Source organism: Stegastes partitus, unplaced genomic scaffold, assembly GCF_000690725.1.
Source record: "Stegastes partitus isolate 25-593 unplaced genomic scaffold, Stegastes_partitus-1.0.2 Scaffold668, whole genome shotgun sequence".
NCBI lineage: Eukaryota > Metazoa > Chordata > Actinopteri > Pomacentridae > Stegastes > Stegastes partitus.
In genome coordinates, this window is record NW_007578399.1 from 252,280 (window position 1) to 264,805 (window position 12,526).

General features: G+C 43.2%; 1 protein-coding gene across 1 annotated transcript in view; it reads right to left on the reverse strand.

The window, feature by feature from the left end:
- The window catches only part of lhfpl6 (LHFPL tetraspan subfamily member 6), a 42,516-nt gene extending 32,136 nt beyond the window's left edge, over nucleotides 1–10,380 (reverse strand). Inside the window, exons 1-2 of the mRNA XM_008290366.1 lie at nucleotides 10,062–10,380; nucleotides 8,545–9,064 (exon numbers count right to left, since the gene is read on the reverse strand). Of these exons, the coding sequence (XP_008288588.1) occupies nucleotides 8,545–8,929 (385 nt within the window). The 5' untranslated portion in view covers nucleotides 8,930–9,064; nucleotides 10,062–10,380. The remainder of the gene's footprint in view (nucleotides 1–8,544; nucleotides 9,065–10,061) is intronic.
- Between the last annotated feature and the right edge of the window lie 2,146 nt (nucleotides 10,381–12,526).

A 12,526-nucleotide genomic window follows, 5' to 3' on the forward strand; every position in this document is an offset into this window, starting at 1 on the left:
CCCACAGGGCTCAGACCCAATCCATCCAATCCATACTTATTCATTTATTCAGCTAAGTCATGGCCTCAGACTCCCTCCGAGATGTCTAACGGGTCAAACATGGGCTTTCCGTCTTCTTCACTCCTAATCAGACATAACATGCGGTGATGTAGGTAGTTTTTTTTTTTTTCGTTCCCGTGTTTTCTATTTGTGTTTCTAATGAAAGGAGTGTATTCTTGAAACTGTGACTAAAGTGTTGCTCACTGTAAGCGCGGGCCAGGGCGCTGACATCAAACATGCCCTCCGCAGCGTGTGTCACCAGTGATACAGAAACGCGGAGCCTCCGCCATCTGTTAAACATCTGTCTAACCAAATGACTCACCCAATCACACATATTCACTGTTTTAGGTTGTCGGTAGCAAAGATGTGATGTGTGTTAACAATTACTTCTCGGCCTGCTTTGCCCTTTTCTGTTAAAGTGGAGGAGAAAGTCCCAGAAAACTTTACAAAAGGCATTGATGAGGTGCTTCAGTTCCGAGACACACCTCACAATTATTACATAATCTATATATAATAGCCATGAATGTGTCAGTTACATGGGTCAAGGGAGGCAGCGCTGGTAGGTCGGCCAACCACTTTGGCCCAGACTGAAATATTAAATGAATTTCCATGAAATTTCACAAGAAGGATGTATGACTCTGGCTATCCCTCGACTTTTCATCAAGTGCCATCATTCAGGCAAATTTTGAATCCATCCAGTACATGCTTTGGTCAATACCTGCATAACCAATGACCATCCCATCAACCTCAGCTGAGCGCTTTGTTTAGTAGGCGTACGCAATATTGGATTTTCACCAAAATCCAATTTGTCAATATTTTCTGTCTCGCTGCCTATGACAGCACACGTTCACCCAAATGCAGAGAACGTCGATGTACACACTCGCTGGACAGCACTGAAAAAAAAACCCTACTTCAACATGCCATGTGTATTTTTATGTGACATTTTCAAGCAAAAACTGTCCACTTCAGCTTCACAGCAGCATCGTATTTGCCTGTTAGTGCTCATTTAAAGGCCTTGATGTACCCGTATTATCATGCATCCCTAGTAGTTAGTGCTGACAAGCAAATTCAGGAACCTGGTAAACATACCTGCTAAGCATCTTATTATATTGTCATTGTGAGCGGCTCAAAGCACTTTAGTCTTTGTGATTAAGAAATTAGTCAGGTTTTAAAAAGGCAGAAAATGGTTTAGAAAACACAATTTATTAAAAAATTACTGATTCTGTCCAACAAACAGGATAAGTTGAAACGATAATGAGAAAAAACACACAGCTTTGATAGTTCCTTGGTATATTTCTGATAAATTACCATTGAGAAATTACCCGATCACCCAACTTTTCTGTAAATCATTTATTCAGCTAATAGTTTAATCGCTACCAAATTCACTCCCTGAATCCATTCATTCCCCTCAACAGCCAGGCTCCCCGGTTGCCTGTTTTTACAGCTACATTAATGCCAGACACGGCTGGAGACAAACCAGGCACGTTTTCTGGAACAGTTCTGTTCCCAGTGACACAAAACAACCTGATATGCAGCACGCCTGCTCCTATAGCAGCGAAAACAATGACTTAACAGAGGAATAGGCAGAAATAACCCTTCTGTCTGTCCTTTGGTTCCCCAGACTTCCTGTTTGACAAAACTAAATCCCTGTTGATGCTGGGCTTTCCGCCCTATTCTCTCCCTTTCTGTCTCACTCTTGTTTTTTTCTTTTGTTTTTTTACATTTGCTCTCTCTTTCTGGCTGAGCCCAGGTCCACTCTTCGGGTCACTAGGTACTGGCCCAATCTATTTTTTTTCTCCCCCTGTTTGCAGCACACAGAAATCTGCTCAGCCACTGCGAAGAGGAGGAGGAGAAGGAGGAGGAGAGCGAGAGAAAGAGATGGAGAGAAAAAGAGGGCAAGGACTCAGATGGGTGGACAGAAAGCAGAAATAGGGGAAAGGTGAAACAAGCCTGAAATAGAGAGTTAAAGACTGAGAGCACTGAAAATAATACTGGAGTAACCCAAAAGGGGAAGGGCAGGGAGGGAGGAGTGGGAAAGAGTGAAGGGTGAAGGAGAAAGATAGACCCGAGCGCTGGCGAGAATAGACTGCCTGTGGTGCACCGGCTACATTTCGCTGCTTTCTGACTCCCAACACCCTCTCGGTGGGGTTGGTGGGGGTTTGAAGGAAGTGCATGTTGAGAAAAAAAAATGTAAAAAAAAAAAAAAAGCTGCTGGGCTGAGTGAGCGTATTACAGTATTACAGCGGTCTGTACTTTAGGTGATCAATCAACCCACAGGAAGAGACATCCACTTTATAACCATCAGAGGCCGGAAACGTAAGCAATGAAGAGCAAGGCAGCGCTCTAAACACCATTACACAAGGCTCCTGTCCGCACTGAGAACTCCTGGCTTTCTCCTCTCAAACATATGGGCCGGTGCTATCTCATTAGTTTTATGCAATGCCTACATGACAGATGAGACAGTGTAGTCCATCATCATCACACCGAACTGGCAGTCCCATGAAGAGGAAGGAATACAGATAGGTTTTGGAAGTAAAAGGATAACACGGCACGTCAGGATATATTTACCCATCGCCCCGGAAATGTCTCGTGATCCGACACCATTAAACAATGACTGTCAAGAGACACTGTTCCAGACAGAGCGTCCGTCGCCCCCCCCCCTTCCCCTTAGAAAGATGAGCTCTTCATCCCGAAGCCATCCTCATATGGATGTGATTTCATTTTGTTGTACCTCTTGAAAATGAGTGCTGGTGCTGATAGGGGAGTGGAAGCACACATTCTGGGACTGGGACGGTTCCAGCTGGCAAGAACTCACAAAGCCGACACAAGGACAAAGCTCCTGGCTGTGCTGGTATGGCTCTGAAACAGGACAACACGAGACTGTGCCAAATAGCCCTTGGCAACATTATGGAAGCCACAAGGGCCGCCCATCTGTAATTTATTTACATGTCTTTAAATGCATCGCTCGCGCTCGTGCCCTTCACGTACCCTTTGAGCTGCAGAGGCAGTGCAGGCGGACGTGGCGAAATTAATTTCATCTGGGCTGAGCGGAACATGAGCGGGATACTGTATTACATGTTGTGTGTGACAGGTCGCCTCAGCGGGAACAACGGAGCTACTCGAGGAAGTGATACACTATTGTTGGCAAACTTAGCAGGAATAGACCAATTTCATCCTCTGTGTGGCTTCATATCGTTCATTTACTGACATTCCACACCAGTGTGGGCAAACGAGTAGCTGGCACAGAGGTGTAAACACGGCCAATCAACCAGAAAACGAAATGGAGAAGCTTTCCCAGAAGGCAACACAGCCAATTATTTGATATTTCAGATGAACTGCAGCGTCAGTGGAGGCTGGTGTGGGAAGTATTCAACCAGCGCGGCCAGAAAGTCTGTGCAAACGGTTGAGGCGAGATCCAGAGCTCCGCATTGTTTCCCCCCCTCCTCAAACGCGTCCTTTTTGCTCAGACAAACCAGCCTAATACGGTTTCATCTCCTTCTGTTAAATTCAGTTTGTACTTGTAGTCCATTTGAAGCTGATTCTTTAATTCTACTTTGAAGAAATAAAAAAATCCACGCTCGGAATAAGCGGTCAGAAGATAAATACATGTCAAATAAATTACAAGTTTGTCATCCAGCTCTGGAGAGACCTCACAGGGGAGCACAAAGCAGAGAGGCATGTGAAAACTCACATTTTTATGATCTCATTTCATCAAAGAACTGTCAGAACCCAGAGCTAATATTTAATGTAAAAGACATTAAATGTCTCGAATCAATAATGAATGCTTTTAGCCCCTCCCTCAGTGATGACATTGGGTTTTCTTGCAAAAACTGCGAAGAGCGCTCTGTACTTTTGCAAAATTAGACTATGGATTCCTTGCTGACCACAACGTTCCCTTATCGCAGTGAAAATGCTGCGTTGAGCTATTTCAAACTTGTTTCACATCCCTGGGGGATGTTACGCCTCACGGGTCTGCACCTCCTCTTGAAACAGCAGAAGCTCGCATGAAGTCTTGTATCCTACACACCGTCCCGGCAAAAACTCCCTGCGAAAAAGGACAAGTGCAGCCCGTCACGCATCGCATTGTTTGTCTTGTTATTTCACCTTGAGCTTTAAGGACTCAGCAGTTCAACACTTTCCTCGGTAAAATATAGCTTACACCCTCCAGCCTTGAGCAGCTATATCTCCTGACATTTTTATCAAGAGTTTAAATGATTTCAATCCCGCTGACATTCTCCACAGGTCAAGGCAATATTTGGAGAGGTTTTGGGCACGGTGGTTTGGAACAATAATTCATCACTGCCTCTCCTAATGTGACTGCTAAAGTTCAATGGTGCAAATCAAAGCTGGTTTTTTGGATCAAAAAACACCAGAAGGGGTTTTTTTTGTTTTGGTGACAAACTGGGTCCTCATTTGCAAATCCGGTTATTAAATGGACATCAACAAACTATCTCTTGACCTCAGCGATGTTTTAAAGCGGATTCCCAAAACAATATTCTCTGTCTTCACATTTTCTAGCATTTTATTCTACAACAAAGCCTTTTCTCAAACTTGTCTCTTCTTTCAGAAACATCTTCCCTTTATCTTCTCTTATTTTGCAAAACAACAAAAACACTAATTAGCGCTTTGTTATTTTGGAAACCAGAAAGCTGTGATTTTTTTTTCCATCAGGTGTGATGAAAACTGGGTCACATCGCTCTACTTATTGGCATCTTTGCAATGTTTTCCTCCCGGTTTCAACTTGATTTTGAGGTTTTAGTTTTTAAGCTATAGACGGGTTTGGCATCTGGCTATATCACAAGCCTATTAATCCCTTAAAGCCAGTCACACAATGCCTGAATTAAACCGTCTCAGACAAGAGATCTGAGACAAAATCCTTGACGTCGGGGGCCAATTCGGAGCACATGGCGGTCGCTGAAATCTCAAAGTTCAATCTGGTCCGAGGGAAAGCCTTGAGCCGGGGGGGATAGAGAACTTTCAGACATCTGCAGATTTGAAACATATTCTTCAGTTTGGACCCTGCAGCACTTTTGTAGCGTGACGGTGACACATAAGGCAGGGTTGGAGAACAATAAGCAACACTTTCAATGAGAGCGCAAGAAAATCCATCACAAAGAAAAAAAAAAAAAGCAAAAACCTGATGTTAGCAGATTCAAGGTTATGGGATAGTTTTATCTCTGCCATAAAATATATATAATGAGAGCATCAAACAGAGCACGGTCTAGTTATAGCTATCTTAAGGGGCCTTTATAATTTATCTCTGGCCACTGCAATCTGCATTTCCCAGCCACTCTCTCTTTCAGAAGTGACATCGAGTCCTCATTGTCTCCTTCTCAGCTCATGGGAGTGATGTAGTCTTGTTTCTCAAACCCCCGACTCCACCGCAGCGATTTCGTCTTTGCGAGATATCCCGGAGACTTTCCGAAAACATCCAGTGAGAAAATCAGGTGTCAGTTTTTTAAAGCCCTGCCAATCAGAAGTATTAAACAGGGAATGGAGCATCTCATTAGGAAAAAAGCTCATTAGAAACCGACCTGGCCCCAGGCTCCCATCACTCTCCCTAATATCTAAATGCTGACGGAGCAGATTAGTTATCCAATCACAGTTTGGAAACAAAAGCACAGTTTAAATGAAGGTTATTGTGCTGAGGCTAAATGCGAGGTATAGAAAAAAAAAAAAAGGTACAAGGAGCGCTTAAAGCATGGATGTTGAAAACAAACATTAAATAGCTTTCCTCCCGCTGTGTGCATCTCTGCTTGAGGCACCCAAAAAGACAAGGCAACGCTCAGCAGGGGGGAGACACAAAATCCCTAACAACCAAATCCAAGTCAAGAATCTTTTAACGTCTGAGCCTCTCATCTGTGCAACAGTCGTTTAGAGTCCGCACCGCTGCATAACGAACACGAGAAACTCCAGCGAAGGCAGTTGTTTCATGCAAGTCTGCAGCTCTCAGACCTTTGATTATTGAGCCAGAACACGCTCATGCTCTCAAACCGAGACTCTCTGTCCTGGAGGAAATCTGGGTCTGTGCCATTAGCAATTAACAAGCTCTGGAACAACCTTGCCTTTAGTGAATTGGGAAGAAAACAGCATTACAAGAGGTAAACAACAACACGAGCAACAATAATAGTTATTGTTAAAAGTCCTTTCTGTCGGGGGGGTTGCGGCTAACGAGATAAAGCGCTGATAAAACCTTTCAGCTCTGATCTGTTTGGTGGGAGTGAGATAAATTACAGGACGATGTGAAGTGGATGTTTTACTTGTGGCGGCCCAGAGGCCCTGGCCTCGCTGGCAAGATGCTCTTCATTAGTGGCCCACAATAGGATCGCAGGAAACACAAAAGGAGGACGACACCGAGAGCAGACGTTGAACCGTGAGGCTCACCTCGCTATCGCCGCGTCGACTTCCTCTCCCTGTTCCTGCTAATTACCGAGATGTGATCACACTCCTCAGCACCCGTTCAAGTCGTTCCGCAGCACATCTTTATTTCTCAGCAAGCCGCTCGGTTAATAAGACGTGAATGCTGATTGTTTCTCTCATCAGGTATTTTCTCTCTCTCTCTCTCTTTCTCAACTTCCTCTGCCTTCCTCGATATTTCGACACGCTTTTTCAAAGTGTTAGAAGACAAAACAAGGAACAGCCCACTGAGCTTCCCAGTCGTGTCACTTCCAATTAGCCCTCCTTAGACATCTCTGCCCTTTTGGCTCACCAGCGTTCAAGTTAAAAAGATCTGAGCGGCGTCCTTTGTGTTGTTCGCTGCCCTCCTTCACTGTCCCACCATCTAAAGTCATGCGTGTCTGGATTTGTGAGTCCAAGAAAAGAGAAAAATCGCAAGAAAGACAGACAGGAATTTTTTAATCCTATAACCAAAAATAGCAGCTTGCTGTAACGCTGTATGTATGGGGTTGCTGCTGCTGCTGCTGCTGCTGCTGTGAGCTTAAAAGGAGGCTTTCCTTACATAAAAGTGCACATTTCTGAATAAACCAGCCAGCCTTCACCTTAATCATCCCCCATATTATACATCATTAATACCGATGTTCGTAAGTAGCTAAGCCTTTTAGAATTAGGACATGGCGCGTTGTGGTGGTCCTCTGTAGATTTATCCTTCGGAAAAACCTGGCAGCTCCGTCAAATCTGCCTGCAACCTGCTTCTCTGTCACATCACTTTTTAAAGCCAAACTGGAGTGATGGGGTGGGGGGGGGATTGTAAACAGCCGAGTGGTGAGCCACAGTATGCGAGCGAATGTTTTTCAGTTAATGAGAGGGCTGGAGCGCCGCAGCTTCTTAAACTAGGGCAGAGAAATTTGCAGCTTCAATGGAAGTCTTCCCTCAGACCTCACGTCCCGAGAGATGCACATGTGCGAAAACTAACAGGACACATAAACAAAAGCTGCTGTGCAGAGCTGTGTCCACTTACTGTAAGCAAACAAACAAATAAAAGGGCGTTTTCGGGGGGTGGTGGTGGTGGTGGCGGCGAGGTTGCAGCACTGACAGGGCTCTGTTTTATCAAAAGACAAAAGGCAGTGGGATTCTTTGAAACTACAGGGTGAATTCTGTATCAAACGCCAAGCAGAAAGTCGCACTGACATATTTTGGGCATGTTTACAGCACAAATGATTTTCCATCATTTCAGCAGTCAAAGTACAAACAAAAGATTTGAATTGATGCCAAACATCTGCTGCATGCAAGAGGGAGCGTAAGGAAAATGATTGGTCCGAGTAAAACACAGGCAAGTATTATAAAACTCAGCCAAGCTCTGAAGATTTTTCTTTTTTTTCCCTTCATCAAATTATACGTTCCACTATATTTACAATACGCGAGCCCATTCCGAGCTCTCAAATGAGACCGTAGCTGCACACAGCCAGAACCCATTCACACAATGAGCACATAATGTTGACAAACACCTCATGCACCAACACACTTTATGTGAAATTAACAATCCAGTTTGTTATGTGCCACTTTTTAAAACCTTCTTATAAAAAATCAATCCAGTTCTATACAGCAATAAGCAAAAGAGTGAATGTTGCTGTTAAACTTTACAGTGAACAATGTAAAAATGACCCGACTTCATTAGGCGGGCGCCAGTATCTCACTGGGAGACTTTTCATTTCCTGTGCACCAGAGTATCTGAGGCTGTCCGGCGCTGGCGGCAGGTTTGTCGGCCAAGAGAAGTGTCAAGATTTCTGCGCCTCCTTGTTTTCTCAGCAGTGTGATTTTGTTCCATGTCTTGTTTCAGTGAACAAATTTGATGAGAGGATGATTACAGCTATTAAATCCCCCCATAATCTTTTTAAACATCCATATCTCCAGAGTTATAGAGAATCTGCAGTCTGTGAATGAAAGGCAAACCATAATGAACGAGTGATCTGACTGCTAACTCCCAGATCTTTCTGGAATTGCGATCAGAGCCTCGGCGCTGCACACGCTCAGTCAAAACAGAAGCACCACTTTCAGAAGTTGGTTTCGGGGGTTGACCACAGAGCAAAACATCACGTAGCTACTCACCTCCGACGAACTGGATGCCGCCGGCCACGCGACCAATAGTGCGCGAGATGAGGTCAGAGATGCAGCAGCCCATGAGAGCCGTGAGCGCCACCAGCAGGAGGAGGCCGCATCCCACGCCCGTCACCACGGTGCAGATCCTCCACTCCAGACTCGGGATGCCGTGGAAGGAGGCGTACCGCCCACACTGCTCCAGCATCACCGTGGCCTGCCTCTCCTCGTCCCTCACCGGGTAGGAGCAGCGGCGAAACGTGCCAAAGGACACTGGCTTGTCCATCTGCGTTCCCAGCAGCCAATAGGGCATGAAGAAGCCAACGCAGGAAGCAGCGGCGCACAGCAGGGACAGCAGGGCCCAGATGACACCCGTACATGTCAGACTGGACGCCATAGTTAACAGTCTGGGAAAACGGTTCACACAGTCACCGAACTAACAGCAGTTATACGAGCAGTTGCTGTGTTGCAGGAAGCCTCGCGGTGAGCATTTAACGCGAACAGTCTTCACCTTCTCAGTGACTCCGGGTCCCTGCCAGGAAGAAGAGAAACATCCAGACTGAGCACTAACACACAAATCATCTGTGCAAACAAGTTGTTGGCTTTTGAAATGACAGGAAGAATCTCAGTTTGCTGGGTTGAAAACAAGGAATCTGTTCCCCTGTCATTATAAATGCATGATTAACACTCACACACACACACACACAAAAACAATAGCAAGAACCACAGATGTGAAAACAGGCACGAAAGAAAGAAGCATCAGCAGTGATAACATGATCAGTCAAGTACGGCTTCATCAACTTTTGGGGAAGATTATTGATTAGTCAGCTTTGTTTTTCTGAAGAAAATGGTTCTGAATGATGCTTCAAAAGAGATTCAGTGTAATTACACTGTGAACAAATATTAATTGTAACCACAAACCAAGGCCAGTAAACAATCAATTTAAGTTTAAGGAGCAACTATTATTCTCTATCTTCCATACTTTTCAAGGCTTTTCTCTTCATTGTGATGTAGAAATGTTGAGCAATAACAAAAAAAAAAGAGAGAGAAATCACAGTTATTAGTTCACAGAATTAAGCACGCTTGAGGCAGCACTGGATATGCATAATAACCATTCCCATTAGGTGGCCCTGTTAGTGGAACAATTAGTTGTAATTGAGGATAGTTGCTGAGAATTTCATTTTATAGTAATGAAAATGTTAACTCCTCTGCAGAAACAACAGCCCTATCATCCACATAATTAACTTTGAAATGACACACACAGAGAGCAATGCAAAAAAAAAGATTCTCTGACATGTTAACTGAGTGTGAATCAGCCACAAAACCAGTGGAAACAGAGGAAACACACCGAGTCCCTGCAGGAGCAGCCACTTCAGGACCATACAGGGATTTCTTTTTCTTTTTTTTTTTCGGTAGGGGTGACCTCAAGGAGCGCACTACAGCCTATTATCGCAATGCTACACTGTCGGAATGAAAATAATGGAAAACAAGGCAAAGAAGCGCAGAGAAGGCAAGAGGGTGAAGCTTACATGTTGGGAGAGGTGCGCTCGGTGTGCACTCAGAGGCTTTTTCCATCTGCGGACTCCAGCTGCGTTGGCTCTCAATGCAAACTTTTTCCTTCAGTCGAGGAAAAGAGAGAGTCAAAAAAAAAAAAAAAGCAATACCTTCGACCTGAGAATGTAATAATAAAAAAAAAAAAAGAAAGAAAAAAATCCCCCAAAAAGTGACTGCAGGATCCGCTCGCAAATCACTTCCTCTTCATCAATGCATTTAAGCGAGGCGATGATCAATTATTCACTCCGGTGCGGCGCAGAAACGTGCAGCTCTGACTGACTGGACTCCTGTTTCCACATTCCTGCTCAGAGAGAGAGAGAGAGAGAGACTGTGGAGAGGCGGGGAGGAGGAGAGTCCGTGAAGCACTCTCGGGAGGTGACCATCAATCACGCAAATCCCCACCCAGGGGCTGGACTCACAGCTACTATCATTTCTACAAGCTGCCGCTGCGTTCATGGACGCCTCGGATAACTGAGAACTCACCGTGTCGCCCAAAAAAGGTGATCTAGCTATTAAGGTTTTTCAAGGGTTCACAGTCTTTTATTGGTCACAAACACAGTTATGCATGGCATAACGCGCAGTGAAATGCGTTGTGTACCTGTTCAACACAGAAACAATCATAATGAGATAAATAAGAATAAAGAATAAAACACATGAGAAGTAAAAATATATATATATGAATGTATATATATATAGAGAGAGATATAGAAATAGCAGAAATAAACAAATTAAAATTCCAAGCAGTGCAAAAAAAGGGAATAAAACAAATAAAGAAAATAAGGATGTAGTAAATCCTTAAGAGTCCTGATGCAGTAACTTGAATGTAATGCTTTAAGTCATTAGATTGCCTCAAATTTGAATGAACCTCTTCATCATTTCAAGTCATTTTAGACTCTTTTCTATGTATTTTTTAAATTTTAAGATATCAGATAAAAATCTTCTATATGCCACAAGCTTACAAAATATTAATTAGTTTATTTCACAAGAATTAGGTGTTTATAATGGAAGTATTTTTGCATTTTCATGGTTCATGATCATGCATCTATCTGTGCAAGTTTTCTGCATTTGTAATGCACATCTTCACTGGAAATCATACGACATATTTTGGATTCAATTTGTTTTGTACACTCAACAAATAGCCACAATTACAGGATGTGTTGATTCTCAGCTGTGCACAATCAAATGCTTTAATCACTGTGCGTACCCCAGTGTATTAACACGTATGCCGCCTACACAAAGCCCTGCGCAAAATGCTAATTAACTGGACAACCTGGCAACGTGAAATAGGACGAGGTGTTGTTGTGCGCAAAAGCTGAAGGAACAGAAGATGCCAGAACTGTAAGAAAAATAAGAAATGGTCAGAAAATGGTTGAATATTTGCAATTCACAGCAATACAGTGTTTAGGGAAATGTATTAGCTTGCTTTAACTGACAACTATGCATGGTGTTTCAGGGTTAAATATATAACTTGATTTTGGTTTTGCAATACATAAACTGAAGTTTAATGATCCAAAAACCTATTTTAATATGTGTATTTGTAATTTAGCTGTCATATTCTTAATTTACGACAAGTTTAAATGATGAGTTAAAAACACTTTTAAATAGTTTGTCATTTTTTTCTTTTCTCTTTTTCTTTCTTTCTTTCTTTCTTTTTTTAAAAATATAGTTAATCTGATGTCATTTTCTTATTAAACCCACAATTTAAGTGTGGACCGTCAGTGGGATTGTTGTTTGTCTATAATGCTCCGGCAGGATATTCATAGCAATACAGGTTACTGAGCTCTGTGTGAAACCATCAAACTAACCACAGGATCATCCCACCACATTGTTTGTGTCGAACTAAAGCACCACATTAAAACTGCCTGCTGCTACTGTGCTGAGATTTCAAGTCTGAAGTGGTAAAACAGGTGCAGATGGAAAATACAGCTTCATGTGATTCATAGATGTTGTTACTTGTTTGCTTATTTTGATTAGTTTATCATGAATTGTTAGAGAATGTGAGTGTGCTTGGTTGTCTGTCTCTAAGTGTAGCCCTGTGATAGACTGGTGACCTGTCCAGGGTGTCTCCTGCCTTCACCCTGAGTCAGCTGGGATAGACTCCAGCCCCCCACAACCCTAGTGAGGATTAAACGGTGTATAAATAATGGATGGATGAATTATTAGAGCAGGCTCTGTGTTACTGCTGGAATGATTTAAGTGGCCCATATTTCCCACAACACTTGAATGCAGCGCTGTTATCAGCGTTAAATATTTCCTGTGTGAGTGTGGGAAGGAAGAGCTACATAGAGAAAGTTACTACAGTCTGTTCTGGGAAAGCTTTATGGAGATCTCATTAAATTCGATTCTCATCCTTTTTTTTTTTGTTTTTTTTTAGTTAGTTAATCAGACACAGTTTTTGACCCAGTAAAGTGGAAATAAAGGAGCAACTTGAGCCACAAGT